Source organism: Gopherus evgoodei, chromosome 17 (genome assembly GCF_007399415.2).
Source record: "Gopherus evgoodei ecotype Sinaloan lineage chromosome 17, rGopEvg1_v1.p, whole genome shotgun sequence".
NCBI lineage: Eukaryota > Metazoa > Chordata > Testudines > Testudinidae > Gopherus > Gopherus evgoodei.
This window is the reverse complement of record NC_044338.1, coordinates 5,403,942-5,429,359: the sequence shown is the minus strand read 5'-3', so window position 1 is coordinate 5,429,359 and position 25,418 is coordinate 5,403,942. Positions and strand designations below refer to the sequence as shown.

The window sequence follows — 25,418 nt, the reverse complement described above, 5'->3', positions numbered from 1 at the left end:
CAGAAAGTCAAGGGAAAAGTTGAATTTCTAACAATCTGAGTTACAGTAGTCTGAATTATTTCATATGTCAAGTCACTCTGCATAAGGAAATTCAGTAATTTTTATCTCGAGTAACCGGAGGGTCAAAATTAAAGCTTAAGCAAGTTTGTGTCTGTATTTAACTCGAAGTATAACAGTTTTCTGAACATTATTTTTCCACCTCAGTGGGTGAGCATATATCCTGTAGGAGACAGCATACACAAAACTTCAATTGCTTTTAAGATTGATTTTTCGAGTCAATATTCTTGCTTTTGTTACCAAAGAACTGTTAGACAGTTGGAGTTGTCTATACAAAACAGGTTTACAGAGTTGTATCCCTTTTTCCTATCCAGGTGATGCAAGTCAAGCTTTCCAGATCACCAAGGATGTCCGCTTTTGGATTAACACACAAGAATTCATTCCAAAGGTGTGCCCCCCCCCCCCTCCCCGCACACACTAGAAGGACACGATATAGTATCTTGGACCTGAAGTGTTCCACATGAGTAAGGAGTATATGATTAAGGTGAAGAGGGAGAGTGTCATACTCACTGCATGATTTACCTTAGACACATGGCCAAGTGCAAATACTACTGTAAAAGCCACACCTTCCTAAGTAGCCATTCACATACATGTGATAAGATATACTACTCCCTTACTACAGGTATGTGCTAAAGGGCTTGTCTACATCACAAAGTTGCAGCGCTGGTGAGGGGGTTACAGCGCTGCAACTTACGAGGTGTACACATCTGCAGGGCATCACCAGCGCTGCAACTCCCTGTTTGCAGCGCTGGCCGTACTCCCGTTTTGTCTCGGGTGTAGAGGATCCAGCGCTGGTGATCCAACACTGGTAATCAAGTGTAGACACTTACCAGCGCTTTTCTTGACCTCCGTGGAATAAGCAGGTATCCCAGCATACCTGAGGAAGCCTCTCTGGTAATCAAGCAGGTCTCCTTCCCCGCGGTTTGCAGGGGGGTTCGGGGAACGCAAGAGCAAACCGCGGGGAAGGAGACCTGCTTGCTCAGGGGTTCGGGAACGTGAGAGCACACCGCGGGGAAGGAGACCTGCTTGCACGGAGGTTCGGGGAACACTGGAGCAAACCGGGGAAGGAGACCTGCTTCCCCCCGGTTTGCTCTCGTGTTCCCCAAACCCCCCTTGAAGCCGCCCAACAGCGCTGCAGTGTGGCCACATCTAACACCACTTGCAGCGCTGGTTGCTGTAAGTGTGACCACTCTGCAGCGCTGGCCCTATACAGCTGTACTAATACAGCTGTAACAACCAGCGCTGCAAAATTGTAGATGTAGACATACCCAAAGTTGCAATTCATTTATCTTCAATCTTCTGCAGAGCTTTTATTTGAAAAGTCTTCTCTTAGGTGAAGATTACAGGACGTTTCCTCCCATGTGCTCCACACTACTCCTGAGCTAGACCACCACAACTATGGTGTTATGATCAGTAGAACAGCAGCACTCACAGTCTAAGCATTGCAATTGCTTGCAACTTGAACAAGAACTTTGTTATTGATACTTGCCTAGGACACTTCAATAGTGAATGTGATTACTTTTGTAAACTTGACCTGTATTTCACCTCTGCCTGAAGAGATGCACCTTTACTTAAGCAGGATTGAAAAGTGAAGATCAACAGGAATATTTTCAGGTTAATTGAAATCTGAGATTAGACAAATGCATTGCTGTTCACATCTCCCAAGTGTAGACTTTAAACTTCACTGCATTTAAATCAATTCAAGTCAGGAGTGTCTTTTTCTGCACTGTCTTAAGGTTACCCATGTCTGGCTAGATTATGGCCCTAAACTCTAAAAAGTTTACTTGTTTTTAAATTCTGAGTTACTCTATTTGTAACGGTTAAGACTTGACAGATGGTAGTCAGTCATCCCAGTGAAGTCAGGACTTCACCACCACAGTATCCAGGCAGTTTCACCTTAAATAATCATGGCCAAACTGTACCATCTGCCAGAAGTAGTGCTTTGTGTACTTGTGCTTTCGATGCTGGTGCCACAAGATACACGTGTTATCAGATTGCATTTAGGTTGGTTAACAGCAGACACAAGTAGCAATTTAACTTTGTCAAGCTGGATCCTAGTTAAGTTGGTTTAGAACTGGCATCTTTGAAGTTCAGCTATTACACAAAACTGGTCCAAGCTTTAGATGTTCACCATGGCAGCTCAGAGTAACTAGTCTGATTTTATTGGCATTTGCCCATAGATCATGGAGAAACATTCCCTTCCAAGCTCTGATAGTGAATGCATCTAAACAATGAAGCTTCATTGACAGACTAGTATGTTAGGGTCATCCCTAGCCAGCTTTCAGCCTATGCCATACTTCTGTATGGTCAACATGGCATTTCAGCTACTCTAATTCTAGAAGTGACGGAATGAGGCAAACCTGGCTTTTCCTCCCCTAGGTCTTCCTAACCAACAGTAGTTAGGGACTAACTTTACGGCCTTCAGAACATTCCTAGATGTCCCAGTATCAAACTCATGTAGGCCAGGTAGGACACTTATATCCATAATAATTGTAGCGGAATAGTAAATGTTAGATCTTAATATTGCTATATGGCAGTAGAACTTATTGGTAGATGGCAAATGCACCCTTTCAAATGCTTTAAGGGAATGTCTTCATACCAGCTGGATCGAGGGGCAGCAATCGAGCCAGTGGGGATTGATTTATTATGTCTAGTCTAGATGCAATCAATCCCTGAGCGCTCTCCCATTGACTTCTGTACTCCAGCTCAGTGAGAGGCGCAGGCAGAGTCGCTGGGGGAGTGGCAGCAGTCAACTCACTGCAGTGAAGACCACGGTAAGTCCATCTAAGTATGCTAACTTCAGCTACGTTATTGACCTAGTTGAATTTGCTTAACTTAGATCGATTTCACTCTCCCACCCCAGTGCAGACCTAGGGTAAGTAAAAACTAGAAATTGAAATATGCTAACTGCATACTATTGTGACAGTCTAAACCAGGGATCAGCAACCTTTCAGAAGTGGTGTTCCGAGTCTTCATTTATTCACTCTGGTTTAAAGGTTGTGCCAGTAATGCATTAATGTTTTTAGAAGGTCTTTATATTATAGACTTATGGAAACTAAACTAATTGTAAGTAAAGTAAATAAGGTTTTTAAAATGTTTAAGAAGCTTCATTTAAAATTAAATTAAAATGCAGAGACCCCTGGACTGGTGGCTAGGACCCAGGCAGTATGAGTGCCACTAAAATCAGCTCACATACCGCCTCTGGCATGTGTGCCATAGGTTGCCTACCCCTGGTCTAAACCCAACCACCTCCCTTAAATTTACTAGGCACCAGTGTACTTGTCTAGGCAGAAGACAACTAGTCTATAATTAAAAATCAGTGAGGCAGGTGAATTTGAAGACAGGACGGAGTTAGATTTGCTTGGCTCTGCTCTAATAAAATATTGAGGTAAAGAGGTTATTTAACATGGGCTAGTGTTTGTGGTCCTTGCAGAAGTAGTTTTTTGGAGTTTGTTCCATGTACAGTGAACCATTATGGAAGTTTAAAGGCAACCAGGAATGAGAAATTTGATGTATGCCCTTTTTGTCTTTGATGTAGAAAGGGCTTTGTTTGTTTTTCCTAAAGATGCTCCTGCTTGGTTTTACATGTGGAGTTTGGATCATCAACATTTTTCCTCAAAAGACAAAAACTGGAAAGCAAGGATCATAAACATATCTGCAAGTGAAACCTGAGAGGGAATGTAATTTGTGTTCTTAAAGGAAGTTCTTATTTTATTAAAGAATTTAAACTCATGTTCCTAACTTCTCTGGCAATTCAATTAAGTAAAGGGATCTCTGGTAAAGCAGGACTTAAAGTGTGAAGTTTTAAACAAAACCAGTGCTTTTGCCGTTCAGCCTTTATTAAGCCTGCAGAGGACAGAAAGATACAAACCATTTTTCTCCTCCATCCTTGCTCTATATCACCTTTAAGCAGGGCCCCATTTATTCTGCAATGGAGGAATTTGCTGCAGAATTGTTTTCTAGCATCTCAGCTTTCATTTTAAAAATCTTGCCCTTATTGTTTCAGATAACCTTCATAAGCTTGAGTCAAATGTAAACCAATGCACACTCAAAGAGCCGGAAAAACAATGGCCATGAGATATGGCTGAACTGACTGGAGCAACTCAAGGCCTTCTGAACTCCATGGTTGCAACACCAGGAAATTTAACATTCTACCAGTCTCAAGTGAATTCAGTATATTTTGCAGGAAAATTTGTTAACTTGCTGTTGTTAGGCATCCATAATTGTTTTCATACACACACACGCGAACTGGTTGACTTCCAGTGCCTATTCCCTTCATTGTTCTGTCAGCTTAGGTCGACTGAGCTCCGTGTAGTGTAGGCCTGTCCTAAATGTAGCTGAGTTGACATAACTTAGGTCAACCTTTTGCAGTGTCTACATTGCACTGGGTTGACAGGAGAGTTTCTCCCATCAACTTACCTTATGCTTCTCATTCTGGTAGAGTACTGGAATTGACAGGACAGCGATCAGTGGTCAATTTAGTGGATCTTCACTAGACCTGCTAAATCAACCCCCAGTGGATCAATTGCCAGGCATCTATCCCCCAGTAAGTGAGGACAAGCCCTTGGTAGTGGGGGAGACTGAGACCAAGTCCAGCTTGCAACCAGTGAACAGGAAGAGCCAGAAGTTCACACGGCCTAGCAAACTGAGGAGATGGACTGATGAAGCAGACTACAAGCTTCCCTAGTACATTGCATGTAGGCAGACTATTCTTAGTTGAACCAACACAACTATCAACCCCATAGAAGTAGGCCTGCTTTCTTAGACTTAAGATTCTTTAGGCTAGCAGGTACCAAGTGAGCTCACCACATTAAAAGCCTTCATAAGGTGACTCCAGTTAGCACAAGAGACCAATGCATTGTTTGGCAGTGCCCATTTGAAACTTCCTGCAACTTCTACTCTAAGTTCAGAAACCAAGTGGGTGAGAGAATCTCATATTGGACCAACTTCTGTTGGTGACAGACAAGCTTTCAAGGCACAGAGCTTGTCACAGACCTGAAGAGCTCTGAGAGACTCAAAAGCTCGTCTCTCACCAACAGAAGTTGGTCCAATATGAGATTTTACTTCACCCATCTCATCTCTAAACTGCTAGAACTCTTCAAACATGCAGACAGCTTCTCACACAGAACATGTTACTGCCTATGTCGAGTCATTAAGATTTAATCTTTGTGGGCTGGGACAAATTTTAACCACTACAAGATGACCCAAGAGAAAATCCTATTTTAAAAAGGAACAACTATAACACAAAAATGATTATGCCATCTTTGGTCTGGTGGTTGATTTTAATGCTGAATTTGAGGGCAGATCAGGAACCTTTTCTTCACACTTCAGTTTAGTTCAGCACAACACAAGTTAACACCACAGTGTGAAAAGGAGGTGGACTTAAAGAGTGAATGGATCTCTGGTCCTGTCTTCATCTACAGCAGCCCAACTGCAGCGCTGTATGTTAAAATGCTATTACAATGAGAGAGCTTCTCCCATCAGCATAGTTAATCCACCCAAGAGGCGGTAGCAATGTTGATGGGAGAACCTCTACACCATGGAGGGGGTCAGTTATACTGATTCACCTCTGTAGTGTAGACCTGGCCTTAGTTTGCAGTAAGATGCCTGAGTCTCCTCTAGTCCCCATTTAAAAGGGGACCTCCATGGCAGAGTATCTAGCTATAGACCAGTCACAAGCATCTTCAGTTATTTCTTGCAGCTTCTGTCATAAGCTTTCCAATTCAGTCTACCTTAGAACTTAACATGGATGCCCATGCTAATGGGTGCTTAAGTGCCTACCCAAATTACAAGGGACACACAAGACAAGATGGTTGAGGTAATCTCTTATGGGGACCAGCTTCTGTTGGTGAAAGACAAGCTTTTAAGCTTACATAGAGCTCTTCTTCAGGTATACACAGTGTTTATTACTATGTTTTTTAGTAGAGAAAACTTATTTCAGTCTTACTTTCCGTTAACTTAGACCCCTGCTGGTAACTAACATTAAAACTGTAACCTGCAACAAGATATACTTGTTCAATTAATGATTATTGAATGTACCCAGAAGTACTTTTACTGGTTTTTAAAAAGATACCTGTCAAATCTACACTGAAACTTAACCCACTATTGTTATAAGCAACTCTGGATGTTATTGTTATCAAATGAGAAAAAAGTTCACTTTGTGCAGATTCAGGGTCATTTCCCCATTTGTCAGCAGGTAAATTCAGAGGCTGAGACAGTATTTGAAGTTATCTTGAAAAACAGTAAACTCAGCGTGAAGGTAATATCCCACCAGAGGGAAGGGAGAATTTTTAGATGTTATTACACTACATTGGAAAACTCAAATCTGTTGTATTTGTTTTGTGGCTTCCAGGGGAAGAATTAGGAAAAGAATGAAGGTTAGCCTAATTTAGTCATTAGATAGTCACTTCAGAAACTAAATATGGGATGTGAAAAATTACTTCACAGCTTAAGTTTTACAGGACATCTTGCCAACTCTGAAAAGTTTAACCAATGATGATCTCCAATGCTGCTGGTTATTTCATAAAGCAGTTATAGAAACAAAGCATCAAACTTATAATGCTGCTTCATAAAGTTCTGGCAAGAGCAACTGCTGTTTGGCATCCAGTCTGAAGCTAACTTCAAGTTTTTTAAAACAGAACTGAAGGTTGGAGAGTTCAGCTAAATTGCATGGTGTACCTAAAGCCATTAATTTTAGATTATGGCTTCATCTGAATGCACTATTGTATGAGCAACAGCCATGGTAAGTGAAAACTATTCAGTAGTAATAAGTATGTACATTACAGTAAAGGCTGTCAATGCAAGTATCTTGAATAGTTTACTACAAAAAAAGATATACTAACAAAAATGAGGGGTAACTAATGATGAAACCTGATGAAAAATGTGCTGACAGCAGTAACTGTTGCCTCCTTCCTGAAAAGCCTGATTTCTTAGACAATTTGCTGAGCTTTCATCAAGCCTTCCCTGCTCCCCAGGGCATAAAGATGCTGAGAATGCAGTATTTCCTAGCATCACTGAACAACAGGATATAAGCCATTGTTCTTACAGTGAGAAATCCCCCTCACCCCCCGAAAAAAAACTGGTTTATCTACAGGACTAGGAAGCCAAACAGCCCTGAGAACTGAGAGATTTGTAATAACCTCTATAAAACAAATTAAGATTTTAAATTTTCCTAAGGAAAGTGTTACCCTAATTATTTTAAGTGTCATGTAGCTAATGCACATTGTAGATTACACTACAAACACCGAAAATACAAGGGACAGGCTTAAGGAAGCCTTGCTGGCACTTGTTTATCTTGTGCTGCTTGAGTTGAGTTTCAGCTTTACTCCCTTATGTTACAGAACGTTTAACTATCTGTGCTGGCATTTGCCAGAATGTAGCTTTGGAGCAATTCTTGTTTTAAGAGATTGGTGCAACACTGTTGTCTGTTACCAGCACAGTTAGAAACTGTTTTGGAGTTGCATAAAAGCATGTCACATTTTTCAAACACACCCCTGGGACTCTCACACTAAGTTTTAGCCATACAGAATGGACAGTCTTGTGTTGCATTTGCTGCTTGTCCACTAGCATTTGGGCAAGTCAGTGGAGGGCGGGGAGGGAGAAGGGGACAACAATCACAGAAGTCTTAAGAGCACTCTCAGGCCATGTCTACATCTAAAATTTTGCAGCGCTGGTTGTTCAGCTGTACTAATACAGCTGTATAGGGCCAGCGCTGCAGAGTGGCCACACTTACAGCAACCAGCGCTGCAAGTGGAGTTAGATGTGGCCACACTGCAGCGCTGTTGGGCAGCTTCAAGGGGGGTTCGGGGAACGCGAGAGCAAACCGGGAAAGGAGACCAGTTTCGCCGCGGTTTGCTCACGCGTTCCCGAAGCCACCCAGCAAACCGCAGGGAAGGAGACCTGCTTGCTCGGGGTTCCGGGAACGAGAGAGCAAACCGGGGAAGGAGACCAGCTTGATTACCAGAGGCTTCCTCCTTCCACGGAGGTCAAGAAAAGCGCTGGTAAGTGTTTACATTGGATCACCAGCGCTGGATCACCAGCGCTGGATCCTCTACACCCGAGACAAAACGGGAGTACGGCCAGCGCTGCAAACAGGGAGTTGCAGCGCTGGTGATGCCCTGCAGATGTGTACACCTTCAAAATTGCAGCGCTGTAACTCCCTCACCAGCGCTGCAACTTTCTGATGTAGACAAGCCCTCAGACAACTTGCTAACAGCTGAAGCTTCCTTGTGCTAGGATATCTATGAGCTGCCTCAGCAAATCAGAAGGGACTGTTACCAAACCACAAAACTAATTATGTTTCCAGGATGCAAGTAACTTGTTCAAATTCTAGGTTAATATGATGGTAGGCTGTATAAGCTAAAGCTAAATATTTAAAGTGTTATTTCCAAGATTCCAACAGCGTTCTGACAGTCGTAAAGTAACCATTTGTATGACTCAGCTCTGTCCTTGTCACTTTCAAGGCTCCCCAAGTCCCTTCTGTAAGTTCATACAGCTACAATACAAGCTTGAGATCCCAAATAAGATGGCAAAACAGGAAATTCAAAGTCAAGATCTAGCTCATGTTACTATAGCAATTGTTATGGCTCCACTCCTACAGCACCATATCTCCTATTGTCACTGTTGCCTTCCATATTGGAGATGGCATTTCAGCTGGAGCCTATTCAGCTTGTTTCAGTACATAGAGGGTATAGGTCATTTGAAATTCACATATGCACATTGAGAATAAATTTAGTCCTCTGCCACTATTGCTCAACTTTCCATCTGAAAAACTCCACACTGAACTGTAGGTTTCCTTCCCAGCTGCACTGCTTGACATTCACCTGTCTAGAACAGGCATAGTTTTGCTACATTGCTCTATTATGAGGCAGTTTACAATATTTTTGGAGACTAAGCTATACAAAGGTTTTGGCAACTTTCAAAATGTTGATTTAATTGACATTAATGGGTAACGCTATTGCATTAGATCAGAAAAATGCAAGCACTTAGGCTCTAGTTTTTGGTTAGTGTTTGTCTACTTATAAATCCACCTGCTAGAGTAATGAAAGCATGCGGGGTAGAAAATCTCACACACACCCCCACCTATGTTCAATAGTGGTTTAAAATGCTCTTCCCAAATAAGTCAATATTCATACTTGTCCAATGTTACTTAAAAGTAACCTACAAAGCTTTGAGTGATTCTGAAAACAAAGTATTATGGTGCTTAAAAGTGAAGAGCAAATTCACATCTGGGGAGAGACCACCAGAAGTTTTAATTATGCTTAAATTAAAAAGCCCACAACCTTAAGAGTTTCAGCCCCAATTTTCAGTTTGTAGCAAATAACCTGACAGCAGTAATATACAACACAGTGTCCTCATTTAAGTTGTCAGTTGCATTACTTGAAAATCTATATAGTTGGACTAATAAGCTTAAAGACTCAGTAAAATAAAGATGAAAAGTAAACTTGTTAACAAACATACTATTTTAAGCACAATTCTCTTCATGCCAGTAGTTCTGATATATATATAAAAATCACCCTCCAAGACATCTGACTCTTAATACCAGTATTAAGGTTAAAGTGTTGAATACTGTTACCCCAGCACGTCCTTTACAGTATTAACCCAATATCTAGTAGAGGAACGTTCATTAAGAAAGGTCTAATTATTTCACTTTCCTTTGTAGACAGCATGTTAGTCAATAACTGAAACCAATCACAATTCCTCTATGAATGGTAACAAGGGCACATGTCATTTAAGGATGCTTTGATATAGATTCACAGTGTTACATGTTCATGTCCCACCCACCCACTATCTTCCAATTTCTGGAAAAGTAATTAGCCAGTGAGGTTTGTAACTGATTTGAGACCCACTACACTTGGTTTTTATTCTGCAAATAAGATTAGGCAGAGTGTTTTGACAGTTAAATTTTAGATTAACTATTGAATAAGGTGCACAGTATATTCTGTAATAAAGTCTTAGAAATATAAAGCCTTGCTCCTGCAGCTATTTATCTTGAGATACTGGGAGAGGCAGCCTGTTGGTATATAGTGGAGCCATGCTCATCTACATAATCACCAACATCAGTCAGAAGTAATACTGCAAGAAGCTTATTTAAATAATGTGTACAAATAATTTATGTTTACATCATAATGCAATTTGATCTGAGATTTGTCAGTAGTAAAATCAATGGATCATTTAAAGCCCAACTCTTATTTAATTGTCACTGGTTGCTAATCCATTGGCATAGCTAGAAAACAAAATTACACTTTCAGAACATGCTTCAATGAATCACCAGACACCACCAGCGTGCAGGTGTTTGACAGTACCAAAGTATCTAGACCAGTGACCACAGCATTGTGTTAATTTTTTGGTCCCCCACCCCCAGAGAACAGAAGTTGAGTGTTGTCAGAAAGTTACACCTTTGTCTTCTGGTAGAAGTCCCTTGCGTGGGAAGTATTTCTGAAAACTTATCTAAAAATATTCTGAAGAGCACATAAGAAATTAGGCTGTGCACTTCAAATACTCAAAGCCATTTATTTCAGCTCACAGCACTATAGACTGAAAGAAAAAAAAATTGCTCCCAGTAATACAAGTAGCCACTGATGTGAACATTTGGTAATTCACAGTGAGCGGTTATTCTAACAGTCTTCTCTGGGAGGAAGTGACTCCAACACAGGACTCTGTCTCTTTTTACAGATCCAGACTAACACGGCTATCCCTCTGATACTTGAGCTCCAAATGTTTCACTTTGTTGGTTTCTACATTTGAACATTTTCTGCATGCAAGATTTAAGCTAGTGAAACTCCTCCTATGCATTAGGAGAGCCATGAAATTAACTTAATGCTTGCCATCTGTATATCCAATCTCTCAAGGAAGAATGGTTAAGTCAATCAGTGTTTGCATTCATAATAAAGACTTCAGTTTGAACTATAATATGTACTCCCAGAAAGTCAGTTATAATGCATTAATCACAATCTGAGTATAGTGTCCTCCAAGTGGCTTTTGGCTTGTAAAAGATTTACTCCTGTCACAATGGACTGCCACAGAAAGAATTGATGGCCTTGTCCCATCCACACCAGCTAGTCAGATATGCTTGCTGAGACAGCCATCTTAATTTTCAGAAAATGCTTATTCTCCAATGAGAATCAGAATCTCAGTGTATGAGGATACTGGCTACTGACTAAATGGTGATAAGATTTTACCTGAAAGTTTATCATACTGATCTTTAGACATGTCTGAAGCTACTTCCCTACTTCTGAATTGGATGGTGGTTGTTCTATCCGGATCCATGGTGCCAGACACCATAAAGGCAAGCATGCTATACATTTTAAAGCTTTACAATGCATTTCGTTAGTCTATTACCAGACCTATATTACCAAAGGTTGTTGCTAGGTACATGATTTCCCACTGTATCCTAGCCAGAAAAATTTCTCCCTCCTCCCTCAATATTTTTAGATCAATTGGCTTTTGAATATAACATTTTGGATTTATCAAGTTGATTTTTCAAATGAAAAAAGTATTTTAGTATGTGAAATATGATGCTTAGAGACTGCACCCCACCAAAACTGCTTGAAGGTCATACCTGGGAATATGTGCAGCAACTTTACTGAATTCAAGAAGTTGTGTTTCTAGAGTTTGATAACACTATTTTCAAACAATTCAACACTAAAAGAAAAGTTACAGGTTTCAGGAGTTCCCTCTGATTTTTTGGCTCCTATTGCAAAGGATATTGGTTAAGTGTAGAATAAGAAATAAGCACAATACAGGGCAACTCAACTAAGTTTGGGAAAAATTTTTAGACTGATCAATAATGTTTGAAGTTCAGGAATGAGAAAGTTAAACAGCTACAGGAAACCATTTGTTAGTATCTCAAAGACAATACACAAGAAGCCTTGTGTTCCCAGATACTATGGCTAGCTATTCAACTGAATGCACAAGTGCAGTTTGCAAGTATAATTGTAGAAGCTATATATTTACGGATAGGGATCAATTTTTGGATTGAACAGTTCAGCTCTAGAGTAGCATACTGGCACGAAACCCAGTTAAGAGTTCTTAACATGAGCAGGTAGGTTTCATTTGTCACTATAGTGGGATGGTGGGTCACATGCAGAGTTTGCATCTTAAATAATATATTAGAGATCCATTTTCTACAATAGCTTAATACAAGCTGATCTACCTGGCACATAAGAAATTATTCCAACTTGTTCCCCCACCCCCGTCCTTCCTACATATTGAGTTTGAACCAATCCAGTCATTTACAGTGACATTTCTGCTTTAATCAGAAAGGTAATTCCATTAGTGAAAGAGTATTTTAAAATAATTCTATTGTAAAATTGAGATGCACACAATGATTTAAGTGCTAACTTTAGTCCATGAGTTTGCACAGGATTTAAGTTATTTTTCCATAGATTTAAAAAAAAAAATCAGAAAAATTAGTTCTCAGCTGGTTCACTTGGAATTTGAGTGCACTTTGTCTACTCAGTTGGTTTTCCCCATTTGTTTTTCTTGCTGTGTAAGAGATCACTTTCAGTGAGTGAAAGTGACTGTAAAACCTCATTAGAGGGACCTGGGGACAATTCTTGAACTGATAGGGCTTCAGTTGCTAGTGCTCCTTTGAAGGAGTAACTAGAAATGAAACAAATGTAGTCAGTTCTAGGTTTGACTGAGTCAGTTGCTTCAAAAGAAGCATGGATCTCTCCATATCCCCAACTTGGATGTGCTGACTTAGATGTTTCCTTCCATTTAAGGAACAGAAATTATGAGGAAGACACCCCCCTACACACACACACACACACACACTCCAAATTTCACAAGGCTTCAGAAAGCTAGTAGTGCCCAGCTCAGTCATTGCAGAGAGCCAAATCCACCATACAAGGCAAGTCTGAGACAGTTTGTTGAACAGTATAATTTTGTTCAGTCTCCTTCACAAGTTCTTTGGCATGAAGACAAATCACCGCATGACAAGGGTTGGGGGTGCAGTCAGCCTTCCATTACAAGGTTCCCCTAGACCCCTCCCGACATGTGTTACTCCTAACAATTTCAAAACAACATGTTTTGATCTTAGTATTTCAGAACCAGGACATATGTTAAACTTCAGTTCATTGACTACATAATGTGCTATCTATAGCACTTAGCCATAATATTCTTCAGAAATTATTCTGTTATTTAAGAGACTCTTTTAACCTAGAGGTTATTTTAGTACACTCAAATTACTGCTTATCAGACAGACATCCACATGTAAAGTTACTTTTATCAGAGATTATTTGACACTATGCTAACAGGGAGGACAAAATGTAGCTTATGCATTTATTGTCGTATGCTGCCACAGCTATATACTGCTGTAACTTCCATGGTATTACTAATTGCATGGTTCTTCCTGGCACAACGTTAGAAGCTAGTTCTCTACAAGGAAATGAGATTAATGCACTACTGCAATGAGTGAGATTCCACTTTACAGAACCATTAACATCACCACTACAGAAAGATAACATTCGCATCCATATCTCACATCTAAATAGACAGTAACACAAAGTTTATTTGTATTATGTCATCCATTTTGTAAAGCTCCTGCAAAACAAAGTTTAGCAGTTTCACTTGGTTTTAACCCAGAGAGAAACTCGCTCCTAATATGGAAAGAGGAACTAAGGCACAGAGGGATCTTCTCAGTTTACCCCTCCCACAACACTGCACCACCCAGCAGGTGCTACTGTAGGCCTAGGCCCAGACCGAGTCTCACCCACAAAACAGGCTGAAGTACACTACTTCACACAGAGAAAAAAGGAGACACTAGAACAGAATCACAGTAAGGAGAAAACCAACTGCTCTGTTTCAATGGGATCTTTAAGCAATGCCGGACCTTGGATTTTGATCAGGCAGATCATTTTATAGCACTAAAACATGTATCACCTTTAAGAAAATGAAAGGGCCCCAGAGAAACACCCTGGGAGAGATGGGGTCACTAGCAGCTACAGGCTGTTTCGAGGAAGGGACAAACTCCCGAGGTATAAGGGAAGATTCAGCATCCCCGTGTGCCAATAGAGCCATTCCCCGGGCCAGTGGGGAGTCAAGGCAGCGATGTAGTAGAGAGGCACCCCGCCACTCACACGCTGCAGGAAAAGGTGCCCACTGGAGCTGGTGCAAAGGGAGGCTGGGCTGAGGCAGGCTCTGCCATTCGGGGCTGCCCTCCCACGCGCCTCCCGCTGGAAGCGGAGCGAGCGCTGGAGCCAGCGGGCGGGGGCCACAGCCCCGCAGCGCATCCCTCCCCTGACAGGAGCGGAGGGCCGAGCAGCTCCCGGCGCCCCCAGGTGAGATCCGAGCCACCGGGGTGCCCGTAACCCCCACAGCGCCCCCCGCCCCCCTACCTGGAGATGCTCCTGGAACCGGATGGGCAGAATTTGGGCCATGGCGGCAGCGGCGCCTGGTGGGGGCTCCAGCCCGAGACCGGACCGGGGAGTCTCCTCAGGGGCTCCGGGGTGGAAGGGAGGCCGGGGCGCAGAACCGCAATGGCGGAATGGGCCAGGAAGGGAGAGAGCGAGCCGTTCGATCCGGAAACGGCTCCTGCTGGCGGAGCGATACACAAACTGAAGGAGCAGCCGCCTCCTCACTTGCCGGGACCCCGCATTAACAGCGCCGGACAGGCGGAAGAATTCAGAGAACGGCGGTGAAGGGGTTGCGGGGTATCCAATGGGAACGGCGGAGAGATCCTCCTACCGGAAGGGACTATTTTATGACTCATCACTCTTCCCTCCCCCGGCCTTTTTTTTTCCCTGCCACATCATGCGACTCGGGTGCGGATGCGTCATTTCCGTTGCGCGCTCCAAGGCGGACCCTGCGGTCACGTGATGGGGGGAGCCACCGGGCAAGGTGACCATCCCGCTGAGGGGGAAGCGTCAGAGCTGAGCCCTCAGTGACCGCACCGCCCTTCCCCTACGAGCGCCTGCCTGTCTGCCTGCGGGAAACGCCTGGTCTAGGGGTCAGCGTAGTGCGCCTGTGACACAGGGCGCGGGGGGGTTCGAATCCCCGAGCTGCTATTCCCCTAAATACCGAGTGACCTTGGACCATCCCCTGGAAGGGGCCTTTGATGAGCCGGGTCTCTGTGGTCTTTGGCAAAGCTTCTGTTAAAAGCCCCAGGCCTATGGGAGGCCCCTCCTATGGGGGAGCCTTATGATCACCCACCTATACAGTGCTGTCATCTGTTTATTTATTCTTCCTTGTAGGAAGGGCATCACATACACACCAACAAAACATGAAGCCACATCAAACTAAATGCTAAAACAGGATATCCTACATGGTAGGAAACCCTGTGCTATTGCCAACTGTTATTCAAACCTCACGAGTCAGGCCCCAAATCATGAAAGGCTGAATTAATTATTTTTTAATACATTTGGGATTCTTCTTCTTTGCTGATTTTTAACATTTAGGATTCATATTTGTAAAGCTTGTTATCAGTCATGAGTTAGCAATTTACCTTTTTTTAAAAATGGAAAGATATTCTCACATAATCACACATCTCATAAAAAACACCAAATGGCACACAAGTTGGCAATAGTGACAGAAGAGTTACCATACTCGCTTGACCCATATCCTGTCTCAAACAGTGACAAGTAGCAGAACTTCAGGGGAGTGTACAATACAGTGCAATTTTTGAGAGATCCACCTGTTTTCCCTTCCTGACTTCTCACAGTCAGAGGTTTAAAGTCATCCCCGGCATGGTGTTCCATACCAGACCATCTTGGCTAATAGCCATTGGTAAATCTATCCTCCAGGAACTTTCCTAGTTCTTCTTTTAATCCAGTTATACTTTTGCACATCACAAGGCAACGAGTTCCAGAGGTTAATTGTACATTATGTGAAAAAGTACTTCCTCTTGTTTGTATTACACCTGATGCCTATTAATTTCATTGGGTGACCACTTGCTTTTTGTATTGTCGGAAAGGATGAACAAAGACTTCCCTGTTCGTTTTGTCCACACCATTCATGATTTTTGAAGTTCTGCTACTTTATCATATCCCCCCTTAGTCGTCTTTTTTCTAAGATGACTAGCCCTACTCTTTTTAGTCTCTCTTCATGTAGAAACTGTTCTATACCCTTGATCGTCTTTGTTGCCTTTCTCTGTAGTTTTTCCCATATCAGTCCAGAATTCAATCCTTCCCATCCTGACCCTTCAGGAAAAGGTCAATCAGGATTTAAAAGTGAGATTATACATCATGTTCTTCAGGTCAACAAACTGCCTGAGGTTGGCTCCCTTTAAAAAAAATTTTAGGAAACCATACACATAAAAACAAACATAAAAGAGCAAATTAATTCCTGGTGTAACTCTAATGCAACCAGTGGCAACAGTAAAGAGGAACTAGTCCCAGATACTTAGGCAGCCAGACCTTTCAATGTAATCAACTATGGTGATTGTCTCATGAGATTTGTGATATTTAATATTTTTACTCAAGTTACAACTCATGGAGTCATGTAATTACATAAGAATCTCAATTTTTTCTTTTTCTTTAATTTAAATTTCTAGACCTCATGATTGCAGAAAAAAATCTTGAAAATATTAATCCTAGAGGCTCAAATCGAGAAGGCAAATTTAAAAGAAAACACTTTAAAATCTTATTTTGAATTAATCTCCTATTTTTAAGGAGGTCTGCTTCATAATTTTTTAACATTTGGAGTTGATAATAACGAACCCTGCATTGTTATGAGATTTAGGTAATGAATGAGAGAAAAGCACTTTAAGATCCTTGGGCAATTGCCAGCACTACACATACATAGAGTGTTAGTATTAATTATTGTTTCTTGAAAGCCTTACCAATATGAATAATTGGACACTGGGTACATTGTACTGACCTAATAGCAGCTTCCCTGTCCAAAATCAGAGTTAGCCCTAGCCCTTGTGCAGCCCTACATGAAAAAAAAAAAGTGAGGTACCAACTCACCAAATGTGAGGTAGCACCCTTCATAGGAACAGTTATACTGGGTCAGACCAAAGATCCATCTAGTCCAGTATCCTGTCTTCCAACAGTGGCCAATGTCAGGTGCCCAGAGGGAATGAACAGAACAGGTAATCATCAAGTGATCCATCCCCCATTACCCCTTCATTGATGGACCCATCCTCTGTTAATTTATATAGTTATTTTTTCAATCTTGTTATAGTCTTGGCCTTCACAACATCCTCTGGCAAGGAGTTCCACAGGTTGTGTGAAAAAATACTTGCTTTTGTTTGTTTTAAACCTGCTGCCTATTCATTTGGTGACCCCTAGTTTTTGTGTTACAAGGAGTAAATAACACTTCCTTATTTACTTTCTCCACACCAGTCATGATTTTATAGACTTCCATCACATCCCCCCTTTGTTGTCTCTTTTCCAAGCTGAAAAGTCCCAGTCTTATTAGTTGATCCTCATATGGAAGCCAGTCGACTCCCCTAATCATTTTTCTTGCCCTTTTCTGAACCTTTTCCAATTCCAGTATGTGTTTTATTAAGATGGGGTAACCACATCTGTATGCAGTATTCAACATGTGGGCATACCATAGATTAATATAGAGGCAATATGATATTTTCTGTCTTATTATCTATCCCCTTCTTAATGATTCCCAACATTGTTTGCTTTTTTGACTGCCGCTGCATATTGAGTGGATGTTTTCAGAGAACTATTCACAATGACTCCAAGATCTCTTTCTCGAGTGGTAATAGCTAATTTAGACCGCATCATTTCATATGTATAGTTAGGATTATGTTTTCCAATGTGCATTACTTTGCATTTATCAACATTGAATTTCATCTGCCATTTTATTGGTCAGTCATCCAGTTTTGTGAGATCCTTGTGCAACTTGTCACAGGCTGCTTGGGACTTAACTATCTTGAGTAGTTTTGTAGCATCTGCAAATTTTTCCACCTCATTGTTTACCCCTTTTTCTAGATCATTTATGAATATGTTGAATAGGACTGGTCCCAGTACAGACCCCTAAGGGACACCACCATTTACCATGTACACATGATAATTCACAACACCTTTTTTCTATCTCCTGCAAAGTCCTCAGACTATGGCAACATCACTTTAACACTTTGTGAGGCTCCATGACCCCTGGCAACACCCTCTCCCTCCCAAATATGGATAGTAATATAAGGTGGTTGAGGAAGAAATAATTCCTACTGAAAGAATGAATGAGACACCAGAACAAGTAAAGTTGATTGCTATTAGCTGTACTGTATGTTGTTGGCAGGTCAGGGCATCGGGATGAACGCTATGAGCAGAGGTCTACACTATGGGCTAGATTCACAAAGGTACTTATGCATTGGAATACCTACCTCTTAGGGGTCCTGCTGCCTAGTGGAATTCAGTCCTGAGTTAGGCACACGGGCTCCCCTTGTATAGTATGGAAAGAATTAGGCACTTAAGACAGTGAGTCCCAGAAGCTAGAAAGCTGAGCAAGGAGCCACCTACACTAGCCAGAAGTGAAATGCAGAGGAAAGAGGTGGAGCTTAGGCCAAGATCCTCAAAGCTCCGTAGGCACCTACCTCCCACTGATCTAGGTCTTACGCACCTTACTGAGGGGCCGAAGGGGCCTCCCTCTGCCTGGGATTCTCAGCCATGAATCCTCTTATGGAGATAAAAACAAGAAGGAGTCCAGTGGCACCTTGTTGTTTTTGTGGATACAGACTAACATGGCTACCCTGATACTTCTGGAGATAGGGACTTGAGCCAGGTCATCCCTTTTTCATTCAAAGCTAATAGCCAGGTGGTTAGGATGCTTGCCTGGGAGCTAGGAAACCCAGACTCAAATCCCCATTCTACCCAAGGTAGAGCAGGAATTTGAACTTGCATGTCCCATATCCTGGAGAGTGCCCTAACTGCCAGACTATTAGGTATCGTGGGATAAGACTCTCTGAATCTCTATGCTTAAAGTTGTTCCACTTTGTATAAGTAATTAAATATCTATTGGGCCAGAAAAAGAGATTGATACTGTAACCCAGTGGCCAAGCCCCACCAGGGATGTGGAAGACTTGAGTTCAAAGCCCTAAGCAGGCAGAGTAGAGATTCAAACCAACATATGCCACATCCCAGGTGAGTGCCCTAACTAACAGGCTATTGGATATTCCCTGAACACCCACACACCAACTGCCTCTTGTGCAGGACCCAACCCTGTAGGTGTGCTCTGAACATGCCTATGCGTTTGGGACCTGCTGTCGAGATAGGTAGGGGAACAACCAGTTTGAGAATCCCACTTTGCAGCCATAGGGTCTTTAGCTTGTGCTAGGCTCCAAGCAGCTAGTTAGTTGTGGAATGGCATCAGGACTCAGGCAGCTTTATACCTGCCCACCAGTAGAGACTTTGGTACGTAGGTGGATAGAGAGCAGTTGCACAGTGGTTTTAAGCATCTAAGTGGTGCCTAAATATTGGACTTCAATACCTCCATGAATCTGGCCCTATAGGACTGCATAGGTGGCACAAGCCTACAGCCCTCAATATCCAATTATCTTAATCTAAAAAATTAAGAGTTGTTGAGCATGTCAACAACTCCCTGTGAGGTCAATGGAGATTGACAGCACTCATCAAGTCCCAGGAAATACTCAGCACCAACTGCTCTTCATGGTCTTGGTTCCTCCTGCAGAGAAGCAGGAATTTGTATTCCTTGTAAATGAACAAGATGGCATCAAAGAAAATACCAGACTCCGTCAATTTCTACCTCCAACTGGCAATCCCCCCTGCTCTGAACTTTAACTAGCCCTGCAGGCTGAAAAGGGGCAATGCTACCCTGCTCTACTGTGTAACACACACAATGAACTATGTGGGCTGTAGTGAAATGCTTAAAAGCTCTCAGGCTGACATCATTGATCAACATCTTCATGCTAAAGAGTGGATGAAGGCTGTATACAGACTGAGCACCCTGGCTTTTGTCACTCTGAAACTACACTAGGCAAGTAGGGTCCACATTTAGGAGAGACTGAATGCAAAAGGTCAGTCTTTGAAGAAGACAATGAGGAGTAGCCCCTCAAAGGTCACTTCTGTCTCAGCTACAGAAAATTGTTACATGCTCTATCGGGAAACCAGCCCATTATACTTGCAAGAGACCACCTCAATTACGTCTTCGGCATTTTATGTCGATGAATCTATGAGACAGAACGTAGAAAAAATTGTCCACATTGTCTAGTTCAGGGATTGCCACAGTGCATCACACAGGTCACACAAAGCCCTCCACTACTCATCATGGGACCTGTTCTCCACATTGTAATTCTGCACAAAATAAATGGCCAGGTTTTCTCCTCTCCACAGCAGCTATGATACAGTAACAGTTAGACAGGCCAGCACCAGCTTCCATTTGACTTTTGCTCTGCTCAGCTCCTGCAATGTCTTTAGATAAAAAAGTCCTTATTTAAAAAACAAAACCAAAAAACCCATAGAAGTGCTATGCGGGGCACTCCCTACTAAAGCGGAGGATTCTTCCTCTATGGCATTTTTCTTTTCTACTTCAAGAAGGATGGGGCTGCTATTCTAGCTTCTCTATACCTTTTAATGACATTAGCTTGCCTGATAGGAATCTGAAGATTTGTCTCCATAAGCCGATCTCAACCCCTGTAGGGCATACATGTTTTCTAGCCCATTTTCTTTATAAATCAAGTGTCTCCTCCTTACCCTTGCATGAGAGAGCGCACAAACCAGCAATTTCTAATGTGTTTCAGTAGCTTATTCAATAAATTGGTGACTTGCAGGCATCTAACTTTAAGTGATTTTTAATAAAAAAAAGAGCAAGTTAAAAATCATTTAGATGCCTGCAAGTCACCAGGGCCTGATTAAATGCATCCTAGAATACTCAAGGAGTTAATAGAGGAGGTATCTGAGCCTCTAGCTATTATCTTTGGAAAGCCATGGGAGACGGGAGAGATTCCAGAAGACTGGAAAAGGGCAAATATAGTGCCCATCTATAAAAAGGGAAATAAAAACAACCCAGGAAACTACAGACCAGTTAGTTTAACTTCTGTGCCAGGGAAGATAATGGAGCAATTAAGGAAATCATCTGCAAACACTTGGAAGGTGGTAAGGTGATAGAATAGCCAGCATGGATTTGTAAAGAACAAATCGAGTCAAACCAATCTGATAGCTTTCTTTGATAGGATAACGAGTCTTGTGGATAAGGGAGAAGCGGTGGATGTGGTATACCTAGACTTTAGTAAGGCATTTGGTATGGTCTTGCATGATATCCTTATCAATAAGCTAGGCAAATACAATTTAGATGGGGCTACTATAAGGTGGGTGCTTAACTGGCTGGATAACCGTACTCAGAGAGTAGTTATTAATGGCTCCCAATCCTGCTGGAAAGGTATAACAAGTGGGGTTCCGAAGGGGTCTGTTTTGGGATCTGCTCTGTTCAATATCTTCATCAACGGCTTAGATGTTGGCATAGAAAGTACGCTTATTAAGTTTGCAGACGATACCAAACTGGGAGGGATTGCAACTGCTTTGGAGGACAGGGTCAAAATTCAAAATGATCTGGACAAATTGGAGAAATGGTCTGAGGTAAACCGGATGAAGTTCAATAAAGACAAAGGCAAAGTGCTCCACTTAGGAAGGAACAATCAGTTTCACACATACAGAATGGGAAGAGACTGTCTAGGAAGGAGTATGACAGAAAGAGATGTAGGGGTCATAGTGGACCACAAGCTAAATATGAGTCAGTGTGATACTGTTGCAAAAAAAGCAAACGTAATTCTGTGATGCATTAACAGGTGTGTTGTAAACAAGACACGAGAAGTCATTCTTCCGCTCTATTCTGCGCTGGTTAGGCCTCAACTGGAGTATTGTGTCCAGTTCTGGGCACCGCATTTCAAGAAAGATGTGGAGAAATTGAAGAGGGTCCAGAGAAGAGCAACAAGAATGATTAAAGGTCTTGAGAACATGACCTATGAAGGAAGGCTGAAAGAATTGGGTTTGTTTAGTTTGGAAAAGAGAAGACTGAGAGGGGACATGATAGCAGTTTTCAGGTATCTAAAAGGGTGTCATCAGGAAGAGGGAGAAAACTTGTTCACCTTAGCCTCTAATGATAGAACAAGAAGCAATGGGCTTAAACTGCAGCAAGGCAGATTTAGGTTGGACATTAGGAAAAAATTCCTAACTGTCAGGGTAGTTAAACACTGGAATAAATTGCCTAGGGAGGTTGTGGAATCTCCATCTCTGGAGATATTTAAGAGTAGGTTAGATAAATGTCTATCAGGGATGGTCTAGACAGTATTTGGTCCTGCCATGAGGGCAGGGGACTGGACTCGACCTCTTGAGGTCCCTTCCAGTCCTAGAGTCTATGAATCTATGAAAATTGCATCCCTATCCTCAAGCTGCTAAGGATGTCAGAGCCCAATCGATATTTTTCCTTCTCAGAGATTTCTCCCAGTTCACCACTGTGTGCTCCATCCAGATTTCCTTGCTTGATTCTGACCATGTTCTGCTTTCCACTGTGTATTAGGAAACAATCTTGTTTTACTTCATGGAATATAAAAGTTTTAATGTACAGTGCATGGATTAGCAGTTCCTCATAACAAGCAGGAAAAGGGTCAAAATACAATCTTTGACCATATAGCAAATCATCATTCATCTCTTTCCTTCACCAAAATACATGTGCCAGGATCTTTTTTAAAATTACAGAAAGCTATACAAAAATGAAAAGTATTCCAAGGTTTCAGGTGTCCCCTACAGTTCCAGGGCTTGTTAGAGGAATTTTTAAAAAAACATTATTGCTTTGTGCAGTGGCAATAATTAAAGTGATTTCAAACTTTACCCTATAGTAACTTTAAAAAAAATAAGAAAAAAGTCCTCTTGTAACCTAACCCCATAAAAACAAGATATGTTGAGTTAAAGCTGTTAGAGCTTCTTTAACCAATGCATTACAGCACATATGGTCCTTTATCAGAGGATTTTACATACCATATGTACTGCTGTCGCTAAACAGATAAGTTAAGGACACCATGGAAAACTTAATTCATATTTTCCCTTATGCTATGGGCTTATGCTGCAGCGATACTTTCTTGTATAGTCACATTTTCAAGCCTGTTTGCCAGAACTGCCGCACAATAGATTAAAAAGGCTTAACAAGCAAGAGAGGAGGCTCATTATAACCCTATGTGTTCAGTTAGAAAGATAAAAAATTAAATATAGTATAGCTTCTCAGTAACTATTTTTTAAGCAGACACTTCTGCCATAACAAGAAACCAGTTGGTTCCTATTGTTGAGGACTTGGTGCCTGCAAAATCTGGGATACTGATGTCATATTTCAAGTTAAAAAAAAAAAAAAAGGATGCCTCACTGCTACTAAGGAAGTCAAAGGAAATCCCTGCATAACTATATGTCAGGAGGGACATGGGCTCTGAGTAGGAATTTGTGTCGTACCTACAAATATGAGACTCAGTATATGGTACAGACATCATTTGAACGGACACTGCAAGTGCATTAACATTAAACAATATGATACTGGGTTGCAGGCCCCTTGCAAAAGCAAGGAAGAACATATACAATTAGTGAGGAATGGAGTGCTGGTTGCTAAAAAGCACACTCTGAAGATAAGACTGAGAAAGAACAAAAAGCTCTTCCATTTGAATACACTGTAAAACACAACAAAGCGAGAGCCTTTGACATAAATTTAGATAATGTTTTCACCCCTCAGCCAAAAGGCCTAGCTACTACTTACATTGATCTCATCCAAGAATATTTTGATTCATTCATCCCTGTAGGAACTAGAAAGGCATTCATTTGGCAGCTACCTCTGCATTTGGTATACACAAAGAGAATAAGAGGAGTGGTGGGCAGCACTGCATTTCACATTGTTAAGGGCAACATGACTGCAACTTACACAATCTGCAGGCATTAACACGTGCTCCTGTTATTACTATTAATATCTGTAATATAGCCTTAGCTAAGCCTCTTACGGTCCAGCGAGTTAATAATGTTCTTTGCAGAGCAGCATAGGGAGTACTCGGTAGCCTCTATAGCTTGTAAGCTCCTTGATGAAGGGATCATGCTTCTCTCTCTGTTTGGAAAGCACAGCAGACATGATGGGCCCTGCCAGAAATACATAATTTTAATATTGATCACAAATTGCAGTCCAGTGTATACTAGACACGCTGCTTTTTATGCAAGACAATGTTTTCCTGCAGTCTCATCCAAATTAGTATCCTGCAGGCTTTTGAGACCTTACTTCCTAATGTTAGTCTAGAGTCCTAAAAACATTACACAACTCAGATGTAAGAATTAATTTCCACAAACTGCATCAAGTCTTCCCCTTCAGAATATAGCACCTAGGAAGCCTCCTTGTTCTAAGGCTCTGAATGCCGCACTGCTCCAAGAGTGTCACTGTCTTGTAACTGAGCGGTGCTGTATTGACACTAATAGAAATACACGTGAGAGGAGCTAGGGAGCTGGAGATGTAGGTGCTCAGTACCACTCTGTGAAGCCAACAGGAGTTTTGCTGTTGATTTTCATCGGAGTGGAATGGAGACTCCTGGGTTTCATGTAAGCTCCTTGGGACAGAGGCTGCCTTTTTGTTCTGTGGCAGTACAGCACCTAGCAGACTAGAATACAATAATGAAAAATGTCTCAACCAATTAGCAAAGAGGGTGGGCAGAAGAGAGCACATTTGGACACTACCTACAAATGAAAGCCACAAGAACCATGAGCTCAGAAGTAGGAATGTTATACTATCATTTTTGGAGTTGACTACCTGCAATAGGGTTTTATACACAGTTTATTATGTAACTGAGAATCAAATATAAGCTTAGCTCCTATAACAGAGAGGAAGACATGGTCCCTTCCTTCTGGCACTTACTATCTAAAACGATTTCACCTTAAAGATACATTATACGATTATCGTAAGAGGAGGAAGCCATCTGTTTTGTGAAAACTTGTCCACCAGCTTTTTTTCGCCGTCTATAAAAAGACAGCTGCTAGTGACATTCACTCGGTCCTGACCTCAGGCTGTGCGGTTTGGTCATATTATGAACTGGTACATAAAAGTGGCAGCCAAATGCATGTGATTTATGCATTCATCTCAATATCTAACCAACCAATCTGCATATATTTTTAAATGACCATTTTGATTTTTAGTCCAGCCCCAAAGTGCTCTTGAAGAAAGGGGGCATCCACACACAATAGCTTTCTTCTCTAAGCAACTTAAACATCAGCAGGGAAACATTATACCCCTTCCTAATGCCCTACACCAAGCCTAAACACAGACTGATGACAAATATTAGAAAGCAGACACACATCTGGAAGAGGAGCATCTTTCCACAGTTACCCTTGATTCAAGAATGTAGACACCTTCTTTTTTACCCCATAAATGCTTCTCAGAAACCTTCATCATTTTAAAAACATTCTAACATTAAATCAGACAGCTCTGAGGAGGCGGTGGCC

The 25,418-nt window shown here is 41.7% G+C and overlaps 1 protein-coding gene across 2 annotated transcripts in view; it reads right to left on the bottom strand.

Moving 5' to 3' along the window:
• The window catches only part of CLTC (clathrin heavy chain), a 54,156-nt gene extending 39,422 nt beyond the window's left edge, over positions 1-14,734 (bottom strand). Inside the window, exon 1 of one of the 2 annotated variants that reach the window (XM_030537142.1) lies at positions 14,397-14,734. In XM_030537142.1, the coding sequence (XP_030393002.1) occupies positions 14,397-14,438 (42 nt within the window). In that variant the 5' untranslated portion in view covers positions 14,439-14,734. The remainder of the gene's footprint in view (positions 1-14,396) is intronic. The other variant, XM_030537143.1, reaches the window with a different exon arrangement.
• Positions 14,735-25,418: the final 10,684 nt, after the last annotated feature.